Here is a 27614-nt window from a genome sequence, read left to right on the forward strand (position 1 = left end):
AGGGAGTGAATCAGTAAACAATGTGGGAGAGCGGGACTCTGACCCTGGTCTCTAAATACCAGAATCCACTTCAATCGCCAGGAAAAGACCTTCCTCAACTATTAGCCTCAACCAATCCCTAAGTACCAAGCATTTGTGCTTAATGGACCACTCGCCAACGCCAGCCCACCCACCGCTGCCTTCAGCTTATCCCCGCTTTATCAATAGCCAACCAAAGCTCAGCGTACACAACCTGTGCTGCCCAGACTGCATTACCAGGACCCTCCCTCACAGGTGAGACTACAGCCTCTACCAGGCCAGCCTTGCTGCTGGTGGCTGCCCAGCTCTGCACCTGGACCTGGTTCCTCCTGTCTTCTGTCCTTCATTTCTTTAACAGCTCAGGAAGCTCTTTCACTTCAGAGAACTCCTGACTTCAGAATTTCATCTTTGACAGGTGCAATGGCTCACACCTGTAGTCCCAGCAACTTGGGAGGCTGAGGCAGGAGACTGCAAGTTCAAGGCCAGCCATTCCAACTTAGCAAGACCCTGTCTCAGAAAAGTTAAAAAAAAAAAAAAAAAGACTAGGGATGTCACTTGGTTCTAGAGTACTTGCCTAGCATGCACAAGGTCCTGGGGTCAATCCCCAGCATCACACACACACACACACACACACACACACACACACACACGTTTCGGTTCCTCTGCAACCAGGTTCTACCTAAACTTCAATGAGCAGCCACAGCTGCTGCCAGCCCCTCAGCCTGGCACACCACCCCATGGCCTGCTCAACTGGGTGCAGATAGGGCCTCTTCCCAGACCATCCTGCTTCATACAAGGCTGGGTTGGAGTGTCTCACACAGACCCCTCACCACTGCCCCCGACATGGGCCACACCCTGTCCTGATGACTCATCTGCTTTTATCCACCCACCCCAAACCCATCAGAGGCTGAGCCCAGAGACCTTAACCCCTCCACAGGCCTAGCGCAGTCCAGAGCCGAGGCCCACAGTGAGCAAGGGAGCCTGTGGAGGAAGAAGGCTGGGGGCCACCCCTTCCCCTGTCCCCTCACCCCACACCAACCTCCCGGGTAGTCAGGATCAAAAAAGAGGCAGGAGGGGGTCTGTAAACAGTCACATTGTTGGCATAGTCCTGGGGACAAGCTCTCAGTAGTCTCACTGGCCCCCAGCCTGGTGGCCCCTGAGTAGGGCTAGAGAAATCAGAGGGTCTTTGGGGTTTCAGAGCAGGAGTGGGGATGGAGATAACAGAGCTGGCCTGATGGTCCTGACCAACCCTGTACGTAGCAGGGCAGGGCCCCTCATTTAATGGGGCCCAGGTGCTTGGAGAGGTTGCAGGGGAAACTCTGCTCAGCATGGGGTGCTTCTGTCCTAGGAGCAGGAGAGGACAGGCTTCAGGGCTAGAGGAAGCCAGGAACTATCCTTGGAGCACCTGCAGGTGCTTAGCATGACAGTGACGTCCAGATGACCAGGGGACTTCACCAGTGCCCCCTGGCTAGCTGTCTCCTGAGATGGCTACTCACTTCCTCCTAGGCAGGCTGACCCTCTCAAGGGCCGCCATGGCCACAGGACACCCAGGATCTGTGCACATGAGCAGCTTCTCTTTGCCCCATGGCATGCGTCCCTTTCTCTCCAGTGCCTTGGACTGTTGGGCCACCAGGCCATGCTCTTTGGACCACGATCTCTGAGCCAGGCTCCAGCTGGTCTGGCACCCTCTGCTCCTGCACTGCTGGACAGGCCCTCTCCTTCAGTCGGCCAGGGGTGCCTTCATTCATGCAGTCATTAAAGGAAGGTGTTCCTGCTGCTATCTGGAGACTAGGAAGTAAAAAAGAGCTCTTCTTGCCCCAAGATCACACCCTGGCAGACCACACCGTCCCAACACACCAGCATTATGTCAGCAGAAGGCACACGGCCAGGGACACAGGAGGGTACACGTGCACTGCAACACCTCACACAGGTCCAACAGGACAGCCAGGTAGATAAGGCCACCTCTTGGGACACACCCACACCACCCTCCCCAGTTAGATACGTGTGCATAACCAGGCGCACACTGGGCTCCCTCTGGAATGGCCAGGCCGGGTAGCCGAGGCTCGGCTATGAGTACGGGTCTTCGTGGCTGCACACGACGCCCGCGTCCTCTTGGTGCCCGCAGTTGTGCGTGCCCACACCGGCGTGCGCGCACTCGAGGAGGCTGCGCTCGCTGCCCGCGCAGCGCATGTCGTCCAGCAGGATGGGTAGCGTGCGTCCCTCTCCGAACTCCGCACGCTTTGCTGCGCGCACGGCATGTGCGAAGCCCAGCTGGCGACACACAACCTCGGCGGCCTTGGTATCCCAGGCATCGTCGCACACGGTGCCCCAGCGTCCGCCCACGAACACCTCCACGCGTCCTCGGCCGGAGCTCAGTCCTGCGGGTCGCACCAGGCGCACCGCGCCGTTGGAGGGCGTAGGGTCAGCGGTGCTCCTCGGCCGCCCCCGTCGCCGTCCTCCGCCCCTTCCGCGCCCTGGCCGCCGGGTAGGCCTGGCCGGCCGCGGGGTGGGAGTGCGCGGAGCGGCCGTGGGACGGGTCCTGCGGGGCGCCTTGGTGGGCCGTGGGGTGCTCTCTGGAGTTCGGATGAACTCTGAACAGAAGAAGGGCACACGGTCAGAGGGTCCCCCAGCCCGGCTCATCTCCCACCTGGCTGCCTTCAGGTGGGAAGGTGGACCTCAGGGAAAGATGTCCTCCGTCTGTCCCCCACTCAGACCCTGAAGATAGGGTGCTTCTGAGGACACTAGGGGTGCTTTCTGGGTCACCCAGGCCCCAGGGGGTGCTAGATGCTTCTCTAGCCATTCAGCAACCAATCCCGGGAGCTTGCTGTTTTATGACCGTCTGCCGCTGGGTTCCCACACCCCCAGCCCTGCCCTCCTGGGGGGTACCCATGCTGTAACCTCTGGGCCTCGGTGCAAGCAGTGCTGGGCTAGGATTCTAGGAGCAAGGGACCCTTGTTGCTTCCAGTCCTGGATTTAGGGTGGGGAAGCTGAAGCCACAGAGGGGCATGGACTTGTGAGGTCTAAAGCAGTAGGTGGCCAGCAGGACAGGAACTGGGCCCATACACAAACCCTAAGGTCAGGGAGACTCTCTCTTCCAGGTTCTGAGGCGCAGGCCTGCCACTGTCACAGAAGGCTGGGTGGGAGCTCTCAGGGTGTGTGGCTGGGCCCACCGGATCACAGCTGGGGATGGAGGGGTCAGAGCAGGAACAGCCACCCCGTCACAGGGCCTGGACACCATAGGTCTTTGGGGGACTGGGGTTGGTGATTCTCTTTGTCCTGAAGGACATGGGACATGTTGGGCCCAGGATGGCCATGGGAATAAACTTCACTCTACATCAGGCACTGTACTCTGTCTAGCCCTATCCCCTGCAGGGCTAGTGCTAGGCAGTGGGCACTGTCCCCTGTGACAGCCGTCAGAGGAGGGCTGAAACCCCAACTAACACAGTTACAACAGGGAGAATCCTGGGGCCACCAGGGCACATCCCGTTGATCCCACCCCACCTTGGCCAGTTGCACTTGGAAATCCATGGGGTGGGGGAGGGGTGCTGAGAAAGTACTTCTTGGAACAAGGACAAGTGCAGGCCAGGCCCAAGCACCATGACATGAGCAAGGTGCCGCCCCCCCCACCACCACCACCACCAGCACCAGCTCTGCTCCACGCACTCCTCTGCTCCATCCAGACTCTCCCCAGGCCCAGCCTCTCTGCCCCCTGCCCCTCAGCTCTCCTTCCTTTTCTCTCCAGTTCAGGAACCGCTACCCCCACCCAGTCCCACACTGACCTGGGCAGGTCCCCACAGGATCCAGAACACACTTCTGTACTAAACGGCTTCTCTGTTCTAGCCAGGACAGGGCCTGGTCTCAGCACCCAGCACAGAGTGGGCGACTGAAGCAAGTGACTGAAGGGCTGCCACGCTCAAAGCCACCTGCTGCTGGGACCCCTGAGCTCCGCCCTCCTGCATTTGCCTCTGCCCAGGCGCCCTGCTCTGCGTTCCTGCTCCCCACCTGGCCAGCACTGGCACCCTGCTGGCAGCCCCTGCTAGTCCCTTGGGCTGCACAGTGGTTCTTGCAATTCTGAGTTAGAGGCCAGCAGTTTCAAAATGTAATCTGAGAAGGCCAGGCCACACCTGCCTCTCTCTGTATCCCTCCACGGCATGGGCAAAGCACATATCATCCGTGGCTGGATGGAAAGCGGAAGGTCTGGTAATGGGGGGCCTCTGTTTCTACCCAGCTAGGACCTGGTGGTAGCCCCTCCAGCGGAACAGCCTTTCTCACAGCCCCAGGCCCCTCAAGCCACGGAGGATTGCTCATCCCACTGTCCCTCCTCACCAAGCAGTCAAAGGGAACCATCTTGGAAAGCCCAGCCAAACACCCCACCCCAGCCTCCCCTGCTCACACACAGGTGTCCTCTCTGTGTCCTCCTAGAGGACTTTGAGCCTACCTTGCCTGGCACAGCTGTTCCTCCCCTTGCTGTGCCCTTCCTGAGGCTGCAGCCCCTCGGACCACCTGCCCATAGCCTAGGGCCTGGTCTAAGGAGTGTGGCCAGTCCAACAGACCCCCTCTAAAGTGCCTTCCACTTTACCTGAGGAAGTATGCCAGCCAAGCTGCTAGGCAGAGGGACCAAGGAGGGGCCTCTAGGTCCCACTAAGGGCCCCCAGCATCTGACTTGGGGGTCTGCAGGGTGCAGGCTGCAGGAGCTTCCCTCCCCCACAGAGAACCATCGATGGGCACTTACTTTCTTTGGGCACAAAGGGGACGAGGCGGCTCCTCACCTTCACCTGGGTGGGATGGACCTGACACTTGCCGGGTGGCGCTCGTCTACCAACAACACACAGGAGGTCATGAGGTCCCACCCTGCAACTCGCCTTAAGTGTGTCCACCTGACACCAGCCCTTCTCGTGGGTGGTGGCAGGGAGGGCAAGGGCTACGCAGGTGTGGACAGGAATAGCCGTAAATGGTGGCCAGTTATTGAGAACCTACTGTGTGCCCTGCAGGACCCTGGCACTCTCTGTGCCCCCAGGATTCTCAGGGCCCAGCCTCAGGACACAGGCACCAAGGTAGCCCGCTGGCGCCTGCTCAGTCTCTACCTGCAGAGCACTAGGTAGCGCCAGAGGCTCCCTCTCTCTGAGCCACTTCGGAGTCAGAGGTGGCCCCCACGCCTCATCCCCCACTGGTGGAATGCCAGACTCTCTTCTCCCCACCCTGCCACTCTGACACCTGTTACTGGGCCCCATTCTTGCCTTCTACCCTGGCCCTCCAACCCCCAGACTTTGAGGATGGTCTCTCCGGCCTCTGGAGTCTGGACTTCTGGTGATGCCCAGCCTGGCCAAGGAACCTGGGAAAGGTCAAGGCTAAGGGGTAAAGCAGGGAGGAGGAGGGAAGAAGCCTGAATGGGAGCCCAGGGCCTGGGGCTGCAGAGAACGGCAAGAGAGCCGTGTGCCAGGGTTGCCAGGGTATGAATGGGTCTCCTTTTACATCCTTCAGGGGCACAAGGAAGGAACGGAATTCCATTTTAATTAGTTTTTGGCTGTTGATCTGTGATTCTTTGAATGGTACCGGCCCTGTATTCTTTGAAGGGTACCGACCCCATTCCCAGAGTGCCCCACGTGGGCCCAGGACTTCAATAGGGTCCCGTCAGCACGGGGTGGGAAGCAGCCACGTGAGGGGCCTCCAGACAGGCTTGGCAGAAGAAGGCACACAGGCTTCTCCCCCAGAGCTGAGGAAATGCAACTGGCACACACGCTCTCTTCGCCTCTCTTCTGGAAGCCGGAGGAGCCGCAGGGCTTCCCTCCACGTCGTGTCCACACACTTCGGTCAGGCCCAGCTGGGCTTTTGTTCTTTGAGGAAATTATATTTTAAAATCTGTTACGCAAAAGGATGGGAGTAAGCCCCAAAATGCCACCGTTGTTATGTCTGGGCACGGTGAGGTGACGCAACCCCACCCCCTCCACTACTGGTTCTTCATTTTCCAAATGTTCAGTGCCGGACCCCTCTGGAGTCCGCCTGGCTGCAATGAAATACATTTAGCCAGCCCAGTGCGGACGGAGGTGCACACCGGTAATCTCAGAAACCAGGGGGGCTGGGGCAGGAGGATTCCGAGTTCAAGCCCGTCCTGGGTAACTTAGCAAAAAGTAAAAAAAGGCTGGGAATGTAGCCAAGTGGTAGAGACCCCCGGGTTCAATCCCCAGAACCAAACAACAACAGCCACAAAACATAGATTCCAAGAGAGAAAAATGGAAGGGCAAGGGGTCAGGGAGGAAGGGAGGAATCTACCATCTGGGATCCTCCTAACCCTGAAGCCCGGAGCTGGGGAAGCTGCTGGGTCTCTCCCCTCTCCCTCCACAGGGACAGTGAGCCAACAGAGAGAGGGTGTTGTAAAAACCGGCAGAGAGGATGCCTTTAAGGCAACATGTGGCAGGAATTAGACACTCAATATATGTGATAGTTCCTCAGAGAAGCATTCTTCTAAAAAAAAAAAAAAATGGAAATAACCTTAATTCCAAGGAATTGGTAAGACAGTTATGGCTCAGTGACTCAGCAGAAAATGACCAGCCATTAAAAACCATCCTTTTGAGGTTGATGTCGCAACGTGGAAACGCTTACACAGAGTAGGGAACAAATGAGCAAAGAAGAATGTAAAGTTTGATGTGATCCAAGTGCGGGGACATAAATCCTGGCACCACAAGATGGATGTGACCTCAGGGAGAGGAGAACACAGGGATGAGAGGAGGATTGCTATGTTTTCCTTGATTTAAAAAAAAAAAATTATGTCATTAAATAATATCTTTGTGAGATGATGTCACAGACCAGAGACCAGAAGCTAAGGAGACAAGATGACGAGATGTAATTTGGGATCTTGGACTAGAAAAGGGACACAAGAGAACAACTGGAAAAATCCCTTAAAAAGCTGACAGAGTTTAACTAGTGGTGATGTGCCAAGGTCAGTTCACTAACGGTGTACACGTTCACGTTCAAAGACCACCTAAGAGGTAGTGGGGTGCACTGCACCCGGGGTATGCAGGAAACTCTGCCACCTCCTTGTAGCTCTAAAAGGACTCCACATTTTAAAAAGTATTGTTTAGGTGCACCGGGTGTTTTGGGACTTTCCCCTACCAGTATGTCTCAGAGTTTGGGGTAACTAAACACATCAGGGTTCCCCCAGGGTCTGCCAAACACCCGCAGATTCTTGGAGTGCAGCCTTGGGCCTGGTGGGGAAGGGGGTGAGCATGCGTGGTGTCACTCCAGGTATTGGATACAAGTACAGACAGCAGGGAGCAGGGGAGAAGCAGCATGGGTGAGGCACTGGCTTCAGTTGTCAGCACCACATATAAAAAAGAAAACAAAGGTCGACAACTAAAAATAAAACTTAAAAAAAATGCCACAGTCTTTGCTCTGTGCCATTCCTGGGGCCTGAGCTGACTTGTTGGGGTGAAAAGACACATCTAGTCCAGGAGATGTAGACTGGATCCAGGAGATGTGGACCAGACAGACAGGTGGGGCACAGTCCTACAGCTGGGAGACTCCAAGTCTGGGTGATAAGAACTGAGAAAGACTAGCAGGCCTGGAGGGGCAAGTAGGTTGGGGAGGACGCCTGAAGGCAGTGAGATCCAAGGCCCTGTGGCCAGCACAATGAAGCTTAGAGGTTAGGGCAGGACTCTCAAGCCAGTCACCTGGACCCAGCTCCAGTTCTTGCCCCTCTGGGACTCTGGCACATGACTTTATATCTTTGTACTCATTTCTGCCCCATAAAATGGGCAGCTGAAGCCAGGTGTGGTGGCCCATGCCTGTAATCCCAGCAACTTGGGAGCCTGAGGCAGGAGGATTGCAAGTTAGCAGGCCAACAATTTAGTGAGACCCTGTCTCAAAATTAAAACAGAAATTTTAAAAAGCTCAATGGTAGAGCATCCCTGGTTTCAATCCCCAGTGTCACAGTGGGTGGGGGGAAGCAGTGGAGAATCATAGCTAGAACTGAAGCTGATAGAGAGAGAGAGTTGGAATGGGGTGGTCAGGGAGGGTGCTTGGAGAGCCCCAGCAAGTTCTAGCCCGTAGCTCCAGGAGAAAGGCCAGGGTCAGATGGGGACAGGAGGTCAGGGGAGGCATCTCAGAGGCAAGCAGGAGTTTGGAAGATGAGGGGCTGGAGCAACCTAGAGAACAAGGAACGAGGGACATGCTAGACAGAAGGAAAGACACAGGAGAGGTCAGGCAAGGTCGCTACACTCACAGGCCCCAAACCTCATCTCCCCACTCCCCACGACCTGAAGAGAGCCGCACTCTGTCGGGCAGACCTTTGAATCCTGGATCTGTACCTCCCGGTGGTGGGAGCTTGATTCATCAGTCTCTCTGGGAATCAGTCTTTTCATCTGAAAGATGGGGATATGAATTCTCCCCACGTTGGGAGTGGGGGAAAGTCAGAGGAGTGAGACGGTAGGTGCTCGGTCTGCACCTTGCAGGGACTCACCGGGAGGGGTCGATGACCTTGTAGATGACCCCACGTGCAGCCGTGGCACTTGGCACGCCCGTGGACATGAAGTACAGCTCCCCTTTGGAAAGAAGAAGATGGCAGGTGGGCGGACAGCTAGAGTAATGTGGGCCAGCCCCACCCACCCACAGCAGCCTCAGGTTGGAGACTGACCCCAGCCTCAGCAGACCTCGAGGGGAGCACTCCAGGGCAGCCTCTTGGTCCAGCCCCCAGAACTGGAAACTGAGACTGGGAGAGGTGTCCAGATGTGGCCATGGGCCTCTACAGCACTGTCCCTGAGCCATCAGTCACCCTGCCTGCCCCCACATCCCACTCAGATCTCTGCTCCTGCTCCTTCCTGGTGGCTTGTCCCCCCACCCCCAGCCCTGGCCGGATTGAAGCCCAGCACCACACATCTCTGGGCATGGATAAGGCCCTGGAACAGCTCCCCACACGATGGCCTCCCAGGTGACCTGCGGGCACATCTGGCTCCCCAAGCCTCAGCTTCCCCATCTTTAAAATGGACAAGCTCACAGGGCTGCTACGGAGAGCAGAGAGCGAGAACCAAGCAGTGGCTGTTACTGTTGTCACCTGGAGAGACCTGGGAGCAGGCACCTCCCCGGCAGGGCAGAAAGCACGGGTCAGGAATCTAGTGTGAGTCCCCGGGGTCACCAGGAAGCCCTCTGTGTGGGAACTCTGTGATGGCCCACCCCCATCTTCCCCTCCAGCTCTCAGGTACAGTGAAAATGTACAGATCTGAGTTCTGAGCACCACGGAGCTCACTCTCAGGTGACATTAGTCCTCCTGTTCCCTGACCATCCTACCCTCATTCCTGCAGCCAGGCCCACTGGGGCCCAGGAAATGGGCTTCATTATTGCCATCTTGCAAATGAGGAAACAGGCTCAGCAAGGTCGAAGTCACATGGTTAAGCCAGACCCAGAGCGCAACAAGTCTGCTGTCCCAACCCCACACCAATGTGGGATCCACGGTGACTAGGAAACCTGACGCAAGCCCCCCATGGCCCAATGTGACAATTCAGTTGCACTAAGACCTCTGTCCTTGTAAGAGCATAGCAGAGCGCTCCTCCAGGCCTGGGGGGTGGGGGGGGGCATCCCCAAGGAGAGGCTGAGACAGAGAAAAGCATGTCACAGGAGACAGGGGCAGTCAGGGAGGGCGCATGGGGGCAGGGTCAGCAAGCAAGGGCAAGAAACCCTGGGGATTCTGCAAAGGGGGAGACCCTTGAGGGGTAACTTGTGTAAGGGGTGGACCCAGCTGTGACAGGAGCAATGGCCCACCAGGGAAGTGGGGATAGGGGCATAGGTCCACATGGGGAGGATGCCACCTGCAGGAATAGGGTCACCCTGGCAAGAAGTCCTTTCAGGAGTCCATAAGGGAAGCCACAGGTTTGCAGTGTCATCTCAGGCCATCCACCTCCCTCTGGCCTCTCTCTGGACAGAGATTCTGGGGGCAGCCCCTGTCCCTCTGTCTGTGCAGCCCTCACACTGACACTCCAACTCCTTGTAGGTCAAGGCTCCCTGCACATCCCCAGCCTGAAGGCCCTTCCCCTGTGTCTTCATCTGGCTGACCAACCCAAGGCCCTGCTCTGCCCACAGTGCCTGCCCTATTACTGGGTGTGAAGAGTCAGTCTCATTCCCCGTAAGTAAAGTGACAGGGTTAGACCAGGCAGACTCCGGGGTTGTGAGCAGGCTCTTGGACCACGTGCACACACAGGGACCCTTCTCATGCTGCCAGGCCCTCCGAGGGCCACACCGCCCTCTTGATCTCTGTGGTGTGGACAGTCCCTGGCAGATACTGGGCCAGCAGGCGTCCTCGTTTGTAATTTTCAAGTGTCAGGAGAACTAGAAAGGGGGGAGCAGAGCCAGGAGCTCTGCTAAGGTCACTCTCTAGTAGTGGGAGAGCCTGGCTGACACTGGACCTGGAGCTGGCCCTGGGCTCCTGGCTCGTGGGTGCCTCCTCCTGGTTTTCTATCTCAGTGCCACTCAGAGGGCTGAGGCAGGGCCCCAGGGGACCGCTCCTTCCTCCAGGCCCTGCATCTTTGGGGGAGAGGGAGGTGGGGAGGGAGGCTCCCCTGCTTCTGAAATAACCCCCTACTGACCAAAAGAAAGGGCTTTCAGGGGGCCCAGGGGCCTCTCAGGGGCTGGAGCTGCCCTTTTGGAAATTCAGATGTGATGGGGGGATGGGGGAGGTTGGTTCAACAAAGGTTTCCCAGACTCCCTGGGGGCTCTGGCACTGGGCCTTGCAGGGACACACCTCCAAAGCACCCCCCCAACTGCGTTGCCTAGAAACCCCTACAAAGCATCCACCAGGGCCTGCTGGGGGCCCCTGGCCTTTTGTTGTGGCATAGTCAAGGGGTCCAAGGACAAAGGCAGGAGACTGGAGCAGGATCCAGTCTCCATGGCCCTTCTTCTTCCCCTCCCCCTCTGTCCCTGCTTTGAAAACACAAGTGCCTCAATGTGGGACCAGCTAACAGGCAGGAGGGCTGCCGGTCTGTCCACCCACTGTGAAATTCCAGTGCGGCTTCACTGAATGGTCCAAGTGCATTTGCCATGAAGAACCAAGGGCCCTGCAGTTCTCTGGGGAGACACTCTCCCTCCGCACTCCAGATCCTGCCTGCAGACCCAACCCCTGTTAGCACCGGCCTCCCCGCAGCCCTGCGCTGGATGGGAACAGGGAAGACGGACATTTCTCCCTTTTTCCAGATGAGAAAGTGAATATGCCTTAGGAACTGAATGCCTCCCTCCCCAGCACGCAGGTCATTTCAGGCCGAGACCCGACCCCTCACAATACAGCCAGGAGCCCTGGGAGGGGGAAACCAGTCCCAGGCCCAGGCAGTCTGGACCAGGGGGAGGTCCACGAAGGCTCACCCGCCTCATCCTCTGCAAAGGAGATGATGTGTGGGTAGTAGTTGTTGATGAGGCCTGGGAATGCGCAGGTCTGGCCACGGCCCATGCAGATCTCACTGTACTGCCACTGGCCGGTCCCTGGGTTTTCTCGGAGGGACATCAGTCGCCTAGAGAGGAAGATGAGGTCTGAGGTCATGGCTGGTATGGTGTTCGAGGAACACACCATCTATTCATCAACTCCTCCACCCATCCAATCATCTATCCATCCACCCATCTGTCTGCCTGTCTGCTCATCCATGCAACCAGGACCATTGTCATTGGCAGGATCCAGTGCAAAAGGCATGCAGGGTCTCTTGTTCAAAAATTATTAAAAATTTCAGGAGAGTGATGAGAGAGCAGTAAGTGAAGTGTGGGCCCTTCTGTGCAGGGCCCTGCAGCCGCACAGGTTATGTGTCTGTGAAGTGGGCTAGGTGTGATCTTCACTGAGCATCTGCCAGAGGGACCCCGGATGAACAAGATCAGCTTGGTTCCTGCCTGTCAGTTCAGTGCAGTCTCTGGCCAGGTGAAGACACAGTAGCTCTGAGAGCTGACGTCCACCACAGCTGCCCCAAGGTGTATGCATCCTTTGGCACTGCCTGTACTTCAGACAGCAGGCAGTTGGCCATCTTGGGAACATGCTCATCTTGTGCCCACTCCCTCTTCTGCTTCTCTAGCACCTAGGCATACTTCCAGCCCCTGCTCCGATATTGCCTCCTCTGTGAAGCCCTCCCTGACTGCACCTGCTCTGCGCTCCCAGCACTGGGCACAGGCTCTCTGAGGTTGCAATGTCTCAGACCAAGTGTGGGTGTGTCCCTGGCTTGGATGCAAGATGCTCTTCATCTTAGTTGCCCTGACCCTGGCATAATGCCTGACCCAGCAGCGGGGCTTGGGAATGTGGACAAAATGAATTGAATGTCTGAGACCAGGAGACTTGGGAGAGAAAGAACTAGTGGCAAAAATAAGAGCTCCATCTAGGAAGCTTTTTCTAGGTGGAAAGCTGGGTGGCCAAGGAAGGGAGTCCCCAAGAACTGGGAGAATGATCCAGCATCCAGGGGCACAGGGCTGGGTACTTTCTCAGCTCCTGACTGAGCCTAAGTCAGCAGCCTTCCAGAGGCAAGAAGTCCCCTGCCAGCCTTGGGCTCTGAATCTCCTCCCCGGGCACCTACTCGGCTATTCTCCCCAGAATGGGAATTAGGGGCATGTGAGTTTGAACTAACTTCCAAGTACTGTGTATGTCCTAGTAGATTCTGTCCTGAGGACCCCCTGAGATGGTGGGCACTACTGTCAACTGCTTTTTGTAGGTGAGAAAACTGAAGCACAAAGAGGTAAAGTAACTGGCTCAAGGTCAACTCCAGTGAGCAGAAGGATCCGAACCAGGCATCTCAGGTGCACTTTTAAGCCTCAGCATGCCAGGCTGTATGTCATCCTGGTCCTCTCTGACTCTCGGTTTTCTCCTCTGTACAACGGGACAACAAGGTGGTCGTAAGTGTCCAAGCTCCACAGAGGACAGAGTCTGGTTCCCAGCAGGCCTAGGAGGTGTGCTCTCTCCTAAAATGCACCTGGATGTGACTCATGCCCTGTCCCCCACCCACCCACCCACACACCTGTTAAGTCTCAGTAGTGGGAATAGAGGAGGGAGGCTCCATGGGCCACAATGGTCAGGCCTGGACAGCAGACTTAGCTCCCCCTCTCCTCAGCAGAGTCACTTTGGATGGGCCACTGCCCTCTGTGGCTTCAGTTTCCCAACCTGTGCAACGGGCTTGGGGACCAATGTTCTCTGCAGGCCTGGCTGGGGTGGGCTGGGTAAGGCTCTAGGCGCTCCCATTCTGTGCAGTGACCGGTCCTGTCTTCCCCAGGACGAAGGTGGCCCTGGGGATAGAGGGCTTGCTGGTGTTCTGTCCCTGACTATCAGAAGGACTTGTAGCTCAAAACGCAGGAGTTTCAGGAGAGAGGGAAAGACCAGGTCCTGGCCCTTAAGCCCATGGTCTGCCGAGCCATGACCTGGGCCTTCTGGCCGGCTCCAGGCCCTGTCAGGAGAGCAGGAGCAGATTTCCTAAGGGGTGACTCTCAACTTCCCCCTGAGGAAGAGACCTGTTGGCCCACACCCACAGGAGGCTCCTGTCAGTGTGCGTGTGCACCTGTGTACACACTCACACGTACACACACACTCACACACACACACTTCATCACAGTCCAGGGAGCAGAGGCCCTAACCACGAGTACTCAGGGCTGTGGGCCACCTACCCGCTCATGAAATCCCCGAAAATGTAGAGGCCATTCAGGTTGGGGTACTCGCAGCCTCGGTACACATAGCCCCCTGTGACCGACTTGCCCATCTTGTGCGGGTAGGCAAAGATCGGCAGCACGTCATCTGCAGAAGGGGAAAGAGCCCCGGGTGAACATGTGGCAGCCTGTTCAACTGCCAGGTCTGTCCCCAGCCCGAGGCCTGTGAAAAGGGGACTGGGGACAAAGGTCAGCAAGAGACAGGGGTCACGAGGTCAGCCAGAGGGCCCCTGATGGGCAGGCCGGAAGGAGGGCGGTGCTCACCAGGACTGCCTGGAGGCCCAGGGCCAGGGGGAAGCAAGAGCAAAGGAGCGCCCGAGGGAGGGCCCAGGAGGTTCCAGTGGGGACAGGAGGTCTCCTTGCACAGTTCGCGTAGGGTGGGGTGCGGGGACCGGTCCAAAATGAAGAGGTGCCTGGGAAGGGTCCTGGGTGCAGCCCCGTGGGAGCCCCAGTCTTGGGCAGCGGAGGGGAGGGTTGGGCGGACCGGGGTTAGGGTCCCGGGCGCGGGCTCACCCAGGGAGGCGTTGGCGCACAGCTTGCGGTCGTAGCACTCGAAGCCCTCGCGGGCGCGCCAGCCGTAGTTGCGGCCGCGCTCCACCAGGTCCACCTCCTCGAACTTGTTCTGGCCCACGTCACCGCAGAACAGGCGCCCGCGGCCCGCGCCCGTCACCGGGTCGCCGCGGTCGAAGGAGCAGCGCCACATGTTGCGCACGCCCAGGGCGTAGACCTCTGGCCGCGCGGCCGGGTCGCCCACGAAAGGGTTGTCGGGCGGGATGCGGTAGAGCGGGCCGCGCTCGTTGCGGTTCACGTCGATGCGCAGCACCTTGCCCAGCAGCGCCGACCTGCGGACGGGCGAGAGGCCGGGTGTCAACGCGCACCATCCCCAGGACGGGGAGCGACGGGGCCGGGTGCAGGGTGAGCCCCGGCGATGCGGCAGAGACCCCGGTGCGGTGCTCCTCAGCTACTGGCAGCTGGACAACCTCGTGCATCCTTTCAACTGGGTGCCAAGCCCTGTCCAGAGCATTGGACCTAAGTCGTCTATTGCCACACTTCGTGGCCACAAGGAAACTTTTAGGTTAAGTACTGTTATGATCTAGTTCTACAGACGGCAGTTAAGCTCAAAAAAAGTCAGATAAAGTGTCCCCCTGCCACCCGGATAATCAATGGTAGGGCAGAGATCCAGCCCAGATGGCTGGCCCAGAACCCCAAGCCCTTTTCCAGACCCTCTATGGAAGCCCAGTGTCTTCCATAGTGACAGAGGGTTCTGCTCTGCCCTCCTGTTTACAGGGTTGTGCTAGCCAGTGAGGATTACACTAGAAAGTGACTCATATTTAGGTTTTTTTCCAGAACCCAGCCCAGTGATCCCACCTAGTAGGTGACATCAAGTGTTGAGTCAGTGATCAAAGTCATATGTGTCAAGCAGAAAGCGTAGGGAGGGCTGGGAGAAGGTGGGAGCTGCCAGCAGCTCTAACCTCTGTGCAGCTCTCGGGGCACGGGGGAGGAGTAGCTTTTGGTTCCACTGGTCACATGACAAAAATCACATGGAAAAACCTGTGCTGTGCTTGGAGATGGTGTGGAGGGGAGCAGGCCTCTCACCTGGTTTCTTTTTGTTTGTTTGTTTGTTTGTTTTTAAGAGAGAGTGAGAGAGGGAGAGGGGGAGAGAGAGAGAATTTTAATATTTATTTTTTAGTTTTCGGCGGACACAACATCTTTGTTGGTATGTAGTGCTGAGGATCGAACCCGGGTCGCACGCATGCCAAGCGAGCGCACTACCGCTTGAGCCACATCCCCAGCCCTCACCTGGTTTCTGATCTCCCCTCTGCGTGTTGGTGGACTCCCTCCCTCCAGGCTGCCTTTCAAGGCAGGGCTGGTGTCCTTTGCCCAGTTGACACAACTGTGTGTGCCGTCATTCCCACAAGAATTAGCACCCAAGTGTTCCCCCATCAGTAGAGACACCTCACAGGTGTCTTGCTATTGGTGACAAAACACTCCCCCAGCGATGCCAGGGTCCCCACCACAGGCCTCCCAGCTTCCCCAGCAGCTCCTTCCACGCGCCCTGGGCTGCTCACACCCTGAGCCACAACAGGCATCATGCCTCAGGATGCGAGTGGGCAAAAACCGCATAGCAGCAAAACAATGTTTTTAAATCCCATCCAATTATCCACAAATCCTTAATTTCTATTTTCTCAACTTCATCTCTGAACACATTGCAAACTGAGAAAGCTTGGATGACTCTTACACTGTCACATGTGAAAGCATAAGTCACAAATTGTGAGCACTTTAATTACAGTAATCAATATTACCCTTTCTATTTTGACTTCCTGGGCTAAGGGAGGTTTTGTCATTTTGGCTAAGGAAATGGAAGAGGCAGGCCAGAGACTCCTTAACATCCTGGTTTACATGCACAAGGGTGTACACCCGTGTGTGTGCATGCATAAAGAGGCACGAGGGTAGGCCATTTGCTCAAGCCAGCAGGTGGGTAAATGAGGCCGAGATTATACTTCCGAATTTGGGTCTTTGTGAGTGACCCTGGGGCAGAAAACCCACCTGTCCATAAAGACCCTGCTCTGATCCATCTGGGGAGCACCCCACACCTTCCTCCAGCAGGGCCCTGTTCAGGGCTGGGCTGACCTTCCCAGAGGGTCACTGATGTCACTTATCAGGCACCTGTGAGAATCAGGCTCTGAGCCTCCCATGGAGATGATTATCATTCCCCTGTAACTGATGGGAACCAGTGACTGCCTGGGATCCCCAGCTAGCTGCAGGCTGAGCTGGTTCCCAGACCCTTCCCTACTCACGGAAGCTGCTTGGCTAAGAAAGTCACCTCTGGCTCCAAAAGAGTGCCCCCCAAGGTACCAGACAACTAGAAGCCGAACATACTTGTTTTGGGCATTTCCAAACTTTCCGAAGGGGTCTCCAGCCATCCCGCCATCTCCGGTAAAGATGTACAGGTACCCATCATCCCCAAAGAGCAGCTGACCCCCATTGTGGTTGGCAGCTGGTTCTTCAATCTCCAGGATTATCCTAAAGGAAGATAAAGCCCCAACAATGAAAACTCAGCCTTCGACACATAAACAAACAAACAAAAACAAGATCGCAACAATGAACCCTCCTCTCTGTTGGATGTCATTTTACAATGGAGAAAAGAATGTTGTTGTTGTTGTTTTCTGGTGCTGGGGATTGAACTCAGGGGTGCTCTACCACTAAGCCACATCCCAGCCTTTTTATTTTATTTTTATTTTGAGACAGAGTCTGGCCAGGGCTGTTGTTCCTGAATTTGCCATCTTTCTACCTCAGTCTCCTAAATCACTGTGATTACAGGTGAGTGCCAGATGCCCAGCTGGAAAAGACCTTTTACATCCTTTGTAACAAGTGATTTTCACAAGGACCTGGTAAACAGGTTGAGCTGGGATAATGTACTCCACATGTCAAGGAGGACCTGGAGGCTCGGAGAGGTTAAGCGACTGGCACAAAGTCTCATAGCCCGTAGGTAGCAGAGCTGGGACTAGAACTCAAATCTTTGAGTTCTGGTCAGTGTTTTGTTTTGTTTTCTACTGCTCTCTATGCTAGCATCTGCCCTACTATAATTATGTGAAACTGTCCACCTGACCACTGGTTCAACTGGTTTCCCCATCGTCCTAGCTTCCCCACCCTGCCTTGGGGCCCCACTGACTGCCAATGCAGGGAACTTCCCACTATGCCCCAGCTTCAGGTCAGGGTCTGCCGCTGGAGAGCAGAAGGCAGGAGGGAGAAGCCAGGTCTCTGACCTCTGGCTCCACCTCCAAAAACAGCAGGTGCAGAGTCAGCAACAGTGGTGGCTAACACTGACCGAGGGCAGACACACCTGCACAAACACCTTCTCCCCTTTATTCCTCCTGTCCCAGAGCGGCAATAGCTTGTTATAGCCACTAATCTCAGGAAACTGATCCTTCCTCTGGTCCTCTTCCGGCCCTCTCAATGCCTGGGTAGCCAATTCTCTGTGTAAATTCCCTCCTGCCAGGTGTGGTGGTGCACACCTGTAATCCCAGATACTCAGGAGGCTGAGGCAGGAGGATCACAAGTTGAAGGCCAGCCTGGCAACATAGGGAGACCCTGTCTCAAAATAAAAAGGACTGAGGTGAAACTCACTGGTAGAGCTCTCGTCTAACAGGTATGAGGCCCGAGTTCAATCCCCAGGACTGAAAAAATTATCCTCCAGTTGAGCCGGGTGTGGTGGCGCATGCCTGTAATCCCAGTGGCTTGGGAGGCTGAGTCAGGAGGATCACGAGTTCAAAGCCAGCCTCAGCAATGGCAAGGCTCTGAGCAACTCAGTAAGACCTTGTCTCTAAATAAAATACAAAAAAAGAGCTGGGGATATGATTTAGCGGTTGAGTGCCCCTGAGTTCAATCCCTGGTATCCAAATCATCATCATCATCATCATCATCATCATCATCCTCCAATTGAAATAAACTTAAGATATTCTAACTCTCCAGGATTGGCAACTCACTCGATAACTCTCATTAACCCAGATAAGAAAAACCAGGATACAGAAAGGCGAAGTCACTTGGACCCTGGATTTGAGTCCTTCAGAGCCGGGGCTGGAAGCCTTTGCACTGTGATACCAATGCACAGCAGGAGGTGAGCAATACAGGACCCAGCACCAGGGCCTCCTGCAGAGCACAGCTCAGACTGCAGGATCCACCTTCCATCGGGATCCCAGCCCCAGATAAAGAGACTGACAGCCGCCGGGCACAGAGGCACACACCTGTAATCCTAGTGGTTCTGGAGGCTGAGGCAGGAGGATGGTAAATTCAAAGCCAGCCTCAGCAATGATGAGGTGCTAAGCAACTAAAATAAAATACAAAATAGGGCTGGGGGATGTGGCTCAGTGGTCGAGGGCCCCTGAGTTCAATCTCCAGTATCCCCCAAAATAAATAAATGAAGAGACTGCCAGTCAGCTTGGGCAAAGATGACTGCTTTTCCCTGACCTGCCTTCGGCCAGCCAGCCATGCCTCTGTCCCCCTCTAAATGAGTTCAGGCTTGAACAAATGATGTTTTCAGAAGACCCTTAATGAACCCTCACTCTTAAATATGTTCCTCTGTATATTCTGGGTTCCAATTTAAGTTTTGTCAGGAACCATTTTTTAAGTCACTGTTGAAGGTACTTTCCTTCTGCCCTTCCATCGTCCCTTTGTCAGGTTCATATGATAAATAATCTTTCATGGAGAAGTAGTTGCATAGGTTCACATAAGATTGTGAGAATCATGTTTTCTCTTTTTGATCCAGCTGCCAGGAAGCTCATAGTCAAAATTAATGCTAGAGCCAGGCATGATCACATCCATAAGGTCAGCTGCTCTAGAGACTGAAGCAGGAGGATCATAAGTTTGAGGCCAGCCTCAGTAACTAAGTGAAGCCCTAAGCAATGTAGCAAGACCCTGTCTCAAAAAAAAAAAAAAAAAAAAAAAAATTTAAAGAAAAGGGAGGAGGGCTGGGGATGTGGTTCAGTGGTTAAGTGCCCTGGGTTCAATTTCTAGTACCAAAAACAAACACAAAAACAAAATTAGTGCTGTACAGCAAGAGCCCCATTAGCTCACCAAGACAGCCTGTCTGGTGGTCACTCGTCCTTTCTCTATGTTTAATGTCAAGATGTTACAGTTTGATCAAATATACAACGTGATGTTACTTGCCTGTTTGCCCTCTGACCCAGGGCTGACCCTCCCCTTCCCTGCGTCTGCAAACTACACTTCCCATGTTCCTTTGCTGGCTGAAATGGTTCAGCCAATGGGCAGTACTTCGGGAGACTGGAGTGGGGAGAACACCCCTCTCTGTTTCAGGTAGGGTCCTGGCAGTAACTGCACCTCCTTTCTGGGTCTAGTTGATCTGCCCAGGCCCAACATGGTGCCAGCTGTCACTGGGTGGCCCCAGCTCCAGGGCTCCTGGGCTCCAGGAAGCCCCCCTTCCCACTTTGTCCAGCTCTAGGGGTGGAGGCAGCTCCCCCACTTGCAGCTCAGAGTGGCCTCCCTTCCTGCGGTTGCCCTTTCATTGTCCTAACCCCTGTGCAACTATTTTCCAGTATCAGATTCTACCTGTTGGGTCTCTGATATGGGGCTATTTCCCCATTGTATCCAGGTTGGCAAGTGAGCCCCTGGGGCAGGCCAGCTCAACCCCAATTTGACTGGAGCATATATAATGCACAGGGAGCCATCAGTGTAGGCCTTGAGGACCTGGGGGTGGGAATGGGTGGGAGCTGGAGGAAGGAAGTTTCCTGGAGCAGAGGATGCCCTGGGGGGACACAGAGGCCAGAGCAGGGTTCCTGCTGAAACCTGAAAGGTCTCTTGACCTCTTTGAGCCTCCACTTCCTCATCTGAAAAATGGGACCAACAACACGAACTACTTGGGTTTTAAGAGAACCACATGAAAGCCACCATCTCGAGTGCCTGGAGAGTTGGGGGAGAGATGATCGGCCTTGGAGGCCAGATGGAGGGGTCAGGAAACGGTTCCATTGAACGTCTGGTTTCCAGAAGCGGCCCTCCCCAGGCCCCAGGGCATGTACTTCAGTGCCCCACCAGGGGATTCAAACATGCTGGGGTTTAAATGTGTGGGTCTTTAGTAACCGCCTGGTGAGGTGCTCACACCAGGGCACGTGCGCACACCCCGCATGGCAGCCCGGCTCCCACCCTCGGTGGCCCCGGGGAAACACCTCTCGGAGCCGTGGTCCACGACGTTCTCATCGTCCTCGGAGACCCTGAACTCGCTGATGCGGATCCACTCGTGGAAGTCGACCCCCACGGAGTAGTAGACGTAGAGCTTGCGGTTGCGCCGGGAGTCGGGGTGGAAGGCGATGCCCAGGAAGCCCCGCTCGTCGCCCTCCCAGGGCGAGGTGAGCACGGCGCGGCTGATGTTCAGGAAGGGCTTCTCCAGGCGCGAGCGGTCGGCCAGGTAGGCCCACACCAGCCCCACCTGCTCGGCCACGAAGAACCGGTGGGTGCCATCCCGGGCATGGACCATGGCCACCGGGTTGCGCAGCCCATTGGCCACCTCCTCCAGGCACAGCTGCAGGCAGCCCTTGGCATCGGCCGCCACTCGGCCTAGGTTCAAGTTGAGGTTCTCGTTGACCAGTAGGCGTGGGAAGCAGTAGTCCGTGTCATCCAGGGACAGGTAGCGGCAGAACTTGGCTCGGTTCCCTTCCAGGGCCCAGAGCTCGCGGTCGGGCGAGAGGTGGCGGAAGAGGCCCCGGCACGTCTGCCACATGTCCAGGCAGTAGTCCTCGCAGAGCCCCGGCACCGTCCTCAGGGGCGTGGAGGGGTCCTCGGCGTCATAGAGGTGGGCTGCATAGGGCGAGCATTCCTGCAGAGACAGGCAGGGCTCAGGGGTGCTGTGTGGGGACACCAGTCAGCTGTGTGCCCCCGGGGCAGAGCCTCAGTCTGCAGACCCACAAAGGGCGGACGAAGCCCTCTATTACCACCTGTAGCCTCAACTCCAGCAGCAACTTTGGCCTCATTTCCCTTCCCCTGCGCTCTTGTCCCTGTGCCTTGGTGGGCCTGCTGGAACAGATCCTGAAACCGTCCCTTCTGCTACTACCTGCTGCCACACAGAGGCTGCTGGGAGCACCGCTGGGTTGCAGCACTTCCAAGCCGACTCTTCACATCCTGTATCCGCCCCTAGATCTGGCCGACTACCCCCTCCCTTTGTGACCCTATTCAAGGGCCACCTCCTCAGATCTTCTCTGATCACCCAGTCTACCCCCATCCCATTACTTCCTGGCCTTTGACCTTGCTTTAAATCAAACAAAAATCAGAGGATGCAAGTTTGAGGCCAACCTGAGCCACTTAGACCCTGTCTCAAGATCAAAACCAAAAAGGGCTGGTGATATAGCTCAGTGGTAGAGCCCCCGGGTTCCATGCCCAGCATCTCAAACAAAAGGAACATGACCTGAGATTATAATAAAAATTAATTGGTTCCTTGTTTATTGCCTGTCTTCTTCTTCAGAACAAGGGTTCCGGATGGTTACTATTGTCCCCAGAACTTGATAGAGTCCAGCACATAGTGGGCCCATAGGCAATACCTTACCCACCAGCCCTCTGTTGACCTTGATTCACCAGGACAGGCCATGTGTGAGCTCACCTGAGATCTCAAGAGGGAGCTGCTACTGGGGAAACTGAGGCTGAAGGCCACTTGTCATTCAGCCCCATGCTTGGGCTAGCAACACAGACCATATTAGGTGTGATCTCAGGTGGGCCCTGCTCTTTCCAGCCTGGTGGTGACTGGCATGGGCAATAAGCAAGTGTGTTGATGAGGCCAGTGCCCACCCCCCCCACCTGGTCCCTCCCTCCTGCCCAGGCACCTCATTCTCAGCTCCTTGATGAGGCCCTGGGGCTGTCCCCACCGCAGCAGCGGCCTGAGCAGCTCTCTATGTGATGAATGAATCCTAAACGCTTGGGCCCCTCCTCAGGCCTTTGGCCTCACAGGTGCTCTTCCCAGCTCTGCCCAGAGCAGAATCCAGAGCCTCACGCCCCCCCACTCAGTACTTCCCCACCAGCGACCTCATCAGGGCCCACGTGGGCACCACTTGAAATGCAGGGCAGTGAATGCCACGGGACAAGCCTCTGGCCACTGGGAGAAGGGCTCTGCCCACCTCCCTGCCTGAACAGTCCCCAAGTGCAGAGTTCGGCTGCTCCGAGGTGGCTCCCAATCACATTTGGCGGTATCCTGCTCACAATTGCATCCTTGCCTGTCTCTGACCCTGCCACGCCATCTCCTGCTTCCTGGGTCCCCTAACCCTACTAGGACAAAGGGCGTAGAAGCTGTGGCTTGGCTCTGCTCTCTGGGAACCCTGGCCAAGGCAGCAAACCTGAGCAGCCTCATCCCTGCGCCACACCTCCAGCGCCCACCCTGCCCCGAACCCAAGAGCCACACGGGGGTAGCCTGGCTCTCCCTGATCTGGCTCTGCCACGGCTCTTGCTCCTGCCCACCTTCCTCTTCCCCACAGCCCTGCCACTCGGCAGTCTGCTCTGCACCTCAGGACAGCTGCCCCTGGCCGCGCACCCTTCCCTCCCCGCCTCTCTGGCAGGTCGCATTCTCCATATCCTTAAATAATACAGATGAACTAGCAGGACAAATACCAACAGCTGCTGGGGCTGGGGCCGACGGTGGGCCAGCCCTGTGCAGGGTGCTCTTTGTGAATCTACTTCCCCCCAAAGCAGCAGCAGGGTGTCCTGGTTCTGATGTCCTTAGATAGATGAGGAAGCTGGGACTCCAGAGGAAGTCACCAGCCCAAGGTCACGTGCCTCAGAGTGTGCTGCACAGACCGGGACTCCACCAATTGGCTCTACCTACCCACCCGCAAGCCCCGGTGCAGAGCCCGCCACACACACCACGGCCCCTTGCCAGCCTCTGCGTGCAGCGGTGCCCTCAGCAGCCCAGGCTCCGTGGGGACCGCCCTCTGTCCAACCCTGGACCTGACCTGCGTGTTGTAATTATTTATTTCTGAGCCTGACACCTCTCCCCAAGTGAGCTCACCAGCCCAAGGCCCGGCCTGACTCAGCTCTGGGCCCCCAGAGGACTCAGGGGATGCGCTTCCTGCGGTGGAGGAGGCCCTAACAGCCACAGACGTCCTCCCCACCCACAGGGGAACCAGGCTGGCTTCCAACAGGAGGCCTCTGGGGGCAGCGGGTGACTGGCTGACCTCGCAGCTATGTTTTCAAGCTCCAGTCCAGGGGCCACTCACTCCCATCACATGACCATGGCTTCGGTCAGCTTATGGCCTGTCCTTCTGGCCCCTCTACTGCTGTAGGGCTGAGTCCCACCTGACAGGACAGGCAGCACCCTGCTGTGCACTTGGAGCCTCTGGTCAGCTGCTGTCCCAGGCCCAAGCAGGGACACCACGTCTCACATGTTAACTCTGCCAACAAGAAGCCAGGTGGCCAGGTCTAAGGTCTGTGCACTGCAGTGTCTCTCATGGTCCCTGGAGTTTCCTGTGGGTCCGCCAGGTGCCAGCTGCAGGTGTCCCGGAGGCTCGGTGTAGTGCACACCTCATTCAGTCTTTGCAGGTCAGCGTCATTGTGACTCCTATTTTGCAGATGAGGAACCGAGGCTAAAAGTAGACATGTTCCAAGAAGTGGCCAAACCTGGGCTCACACCAGAACTCACGCCACCCACCTGGTGCTCTGTCCAGATGATCCAGGAACGTTCCACTCCACAAGTGTCTCCTGGACACACACTGTGCCAGGCACTGTCCTCTGCTCCAGAGACACAGTGGAGGGCAGAACAAACTTCTGCAAGACAATCTGAGGGCATGCCACTCACCAAGGCCCAGGCAGAGGGACCAAGAGGGCCTGGAGACCTTGGCAGTCACCAGCAAACCCTGGGTCCGCGGCTGTTCACTCGCAGCCTGGGTACTTTTACTTACACACAGGGCAAACATGGTGCTCAGAGCAGAGCAATCAAGAACCAGGAAATAACAAGCAGCGCCGGTGACCACTGCTGGCAGAGAGATGAAGAAGCACCAGGCCTCACAGTCAGTGGCACAGAGGGTGGAAAGCCATGCCAGCAACCCACCACTCGGTTGCCTGGGCCAGGAAGTGCAGGGCAGACAGCCTGCCACCTCCCCATCCCAAGGTTGCCCCCGCGTAGCCACTGACACTCATGACTCATGGTCCTGAGTCCCGAAGGCATCTTATGCCTTCCCACTCTTGAGAAGACAGAGTCTTCGCACACAATGTCCTCTCCGTAGGACGCTCCTCCTCACTCAATTCCACATCTGCCAAACTCCTGTTCATGACGCAAGAACGGACTCACAGTCCTCTCTTACTTGGCTCTTTCTCAGGGCTGCTGCCGGCCCTGGGCCACTCCCACAACATCTGTTCAGGGCTCTGACACAGCCCCCACCACCTTGTAACCCTGCAGCTTGCAGGAGATACTCTACACTTCTGCCCTCACCTCTCCACCGCCAGCGGTGGCCTGGATGCTCTGCTTGGCTAGGACTTAATTATCTCTTTGCATACCTGTCCATCCCACAGATGGTGGCACCCTCTGGGGGGGCATCCCAGGACCCAGCACACAGTCAGGCTCAGGGACAGAGGTAGCATTGAGAGAAGGGCTTTGGAGCCAGAGCACACACTCTCTGTGCACTCAAGTGACCGTGGGCATGCTCCTGGGGCCATGTCCTCATCCATGAAAAGGGTAAGGAATTCCAACCTCATGCTTGTCACGAGGAATAAACCAAGATGATACATGTATGTGTTGGGTAATTTTCCAGTTAGATGAGCTGGTAACAAGTAACTGAATATTCCCTCCTCCAGGAGGCCTTCCTTCCCTGCCTCTGACACCTTTGTGCTATGCCCTCATGGGTTTTGGTAACCTTGGTGAATCTCTTGCACATTCTGGTAAGTAGCTGCTGTCTGTCCTGAACTGAACAAGGGGACTTTGAGGCTGTGCCTGCGACTTGCCAACTGCCTCTAGGCCCAGCACCAGCACAGGGCCAAGTCCTTACAGGCCCTGGAACAATCTTCTGAAGGCATGAGCCTGCAGAGGACCTTTGCAGATTTCCATCGGAAACATGAGAGGATGATGACCTCAGGCACTGGAGAGGGCACGTGGAAGGCTCATGCCAGCCATGCAGGGGATGCACATGCCATAGCTGGTCTTTCTCCTCCAGAGCACACAGCATCCATGGGAGGTAAGAGCCTCCCTGCCTCCCCAGGACAGATGTGAGGCCTGAATGCAGACTGAAACCTGTAGATAAGGTGCCTGGGCCACCTCTCCTGGTGGGAATCCGGAGGTGCTGAATCTGGATACAATCTTGGCTGGCAGAGAGCAGTTCTCCTGCCAGCCATCTCCACAAAACCCAGTGAGGGAAACCATGCCCCAGCCACAGCTGCCCTCTGTAAGCTCACTCCAGACATGAGGTCACTCCCAGAGACGCCTCGGCTGGAGGTGCTAGCAGACACGGGTTGCTCAAGGCCAGGCAGTCCCAGGAGGTTCCCAAGGAAAAGGAGGGGCCTCCTGCCAACAGACACTACAGGACTGACTTTCCCTTCTTCTTCCTTGGACCTGTCTGCCTCATCTGCCTTGACTGGTCCAGTACATAATAAGTGTTCAATAAACAGGTGTGGAATGAATGTGTGAACTCTGCTATGTGGCCTGGGTGTGGGGAGACCAAGGACCTGATCCCAAGGAGTCCCCAGGCTGGGGAGAGAAATACTTGGCCAGACTCTTCAGCTCTTACGACGCCCAGCATGGGGGTTCAGCAGAGTCTGGGGCTAGTGGTGGGCCAGGAAGCACTAGAGAAATTTAAGTGCATCTCTTGTTTGAGCCATTTAATTTGCATGGCAACCCTGGGGGACAGTTAAGAAATCTGTCCCCATGTTATTTATTATTGTTGTTGTTAACAGTAGTAGTAGTATTAGTAGAGATTGCACCCTGGAGCATATAACCGCTGAGCCACATCTCGAGACCTTTTTAAATATTTTACTTAGAGACAGGGTTTTGCTGAGTTGCTTAGAGCCTCCCTTAGTTGCTGAGGCTGGCCTCAAACTTGTGATCCTCCTGCCTCAGCCTCTATAGTGGCTGTGATTACAGGTTTGTACCACCCTGCCTGGCCCTTTTTTTATATATTTTGAGACAGGATCTTTCCAAGTTGCTCAGGCTGGCTTCACTGGAACTTGCCATTCTCTGCCTCAGCCTCCTGAGTCTCTGGGGTTACAGGCATGTACCAACATGCCCAGCTTCTGTCCCCATTTTAAAGATAATGTAACGGAAGTGTGCAGTGGTGATATTCCCAAGGTCACAAAGTCAGAAGGTAGCACAGCCAGGATCAAACCCCAGGACATCAGGTTCCATTAAGCCCTTCTGCCCCTTCCCCCTTGCCTGCCCCCTGTTGGCCAAAGGCTGAAGTACTGCACTGCGCCAGTGGGATGGCTCCACCCCTGAGCGCCTTCACTGTCACCAGCCTTAGGGCTCCTGGTGACACCCTATTTCTGCATTCAGCCAGACAGCTTTTGCCCACGGGGGGGGGCAATCTCACAGAAGGAAAACAGCTATGACCGTGTGCTGTGGGCAGAAGTCAGCGGGGAGGCGTCACTCAGGTGAGGGCGCCATCCCAGCGGGAGCACCCAGGTGGGGCCGGAATACACCCAGGGTCCAGGACTCACACCGGCCAGGTCAGGGAGGAGGCAGGGGCTCCTAGACCTCCCGCAGGGCAGGGAGGGGCCCTCATAGGGAACAGTGTCCCTTAGACCTTTCAACCACGCCTGGCACCTTGACCACGCCCTCTTCAGAGCCCCTGATCCCCTCGCGCGGCAGCTCAGGGAGCGGGGCTAACGCCTCGGCATCCCGGTACCGACCAGGGCGGGGTTCCTCCAGGTGGGGTACTGCGGGGCAGAAAAGCCCCTAGTCTTGGAGAGAGTAATGACATCACCTGTCCCGTCTGCGGTGGGAGAGGCGACTGAGGCCCGGGAAGGCTCACGTTACGAAGCTTATGAATGGCAAAGCCGAGAGCTGCCCAGGGATGCCCGGCTTCCCGACGGGTGCCAGAAGACTCCCTCTAGGATCCTCGAGTTCCAAAGCCAGGGACCCACTTCTGATCCTCACCCCAGTGATCTCCGCTCAGCGACCGGGCGATCGAGGCCCCCGCGCACGCGCCCCGGTACGGCGTGCCCGCCCAGCCGCCCGCGCCCCGGCCGCCGCGCCCACTCACCTGGCACAGCAGGTCCAGCGCGTAGCCGGCGCACGCGGCCCACACGGGGGCGTCCACGCGGGCCGCCAGGGCGCCGAAGCGGTGGGCCAGCGCTGCATCCTGCTCCGGAGCGCAGCAGCCGAAGGCCGAGTACTGCGCGCAGAAGCGCAGCGGCTGCGGCGGCCGGAAGGGCGGCCTGAAGTCCAGGCACTGCGGGTGCGCGGCGACCGGGAGCGCCCGCAACACTAGCAGCACCCGCAGCGCCAGCGGGGCCCCGGCCCCGGCCCACCGCCCCGCCAT

At 56.6% G+C, this 27614-nt stretch overlaps 1 protein-coding gene across 1 annotated transcript; it reads right to left on the minus strand.

Annotated features, from left to right (window-relative positions):
- Window positions 1–1098: 1098 nt before the first annotated feature.
- Window positions 1099–27614, minus strand: Hhipl1 (HHIP like 1). The gene is made up of 9 exons (XM_026399416.2): window positions 27336–27614; window positions 20340–20986; window positions 16540–16683; window positions 14173–14501; window positions 13621–13747; window positions 11359–11504; window positions 8474–8555; window positions 4751–4833; window positions 1099–2609 (listed from the first exon to the last, which is right to left on the minus strand). The coding sequence occupies exons 1-9, from the start codon at window positions 27612–27614 to the stop codon at window positions 2086–2088; spliced, it is 2361 nt and encodes a 786-aa protein (XP_026255201.2). The 3' UTR covers window positions 1099–2085.

The sequence above is a fragment of the Urocitellus parryii genome, chromosome 6, assembly GCF_045843805.1.
Source record: "Urocitellus parryii isolate mUroPar1 chromosome 6, mUroPar1.hap1, whole genome shotgun sequence".
Taxonomy (NCBI): Eukaryota; Metazoa; Chordata; class Mammalia; order Rodentia; family Sciuridae; genus Urocitellus; species Urocitellus parryii.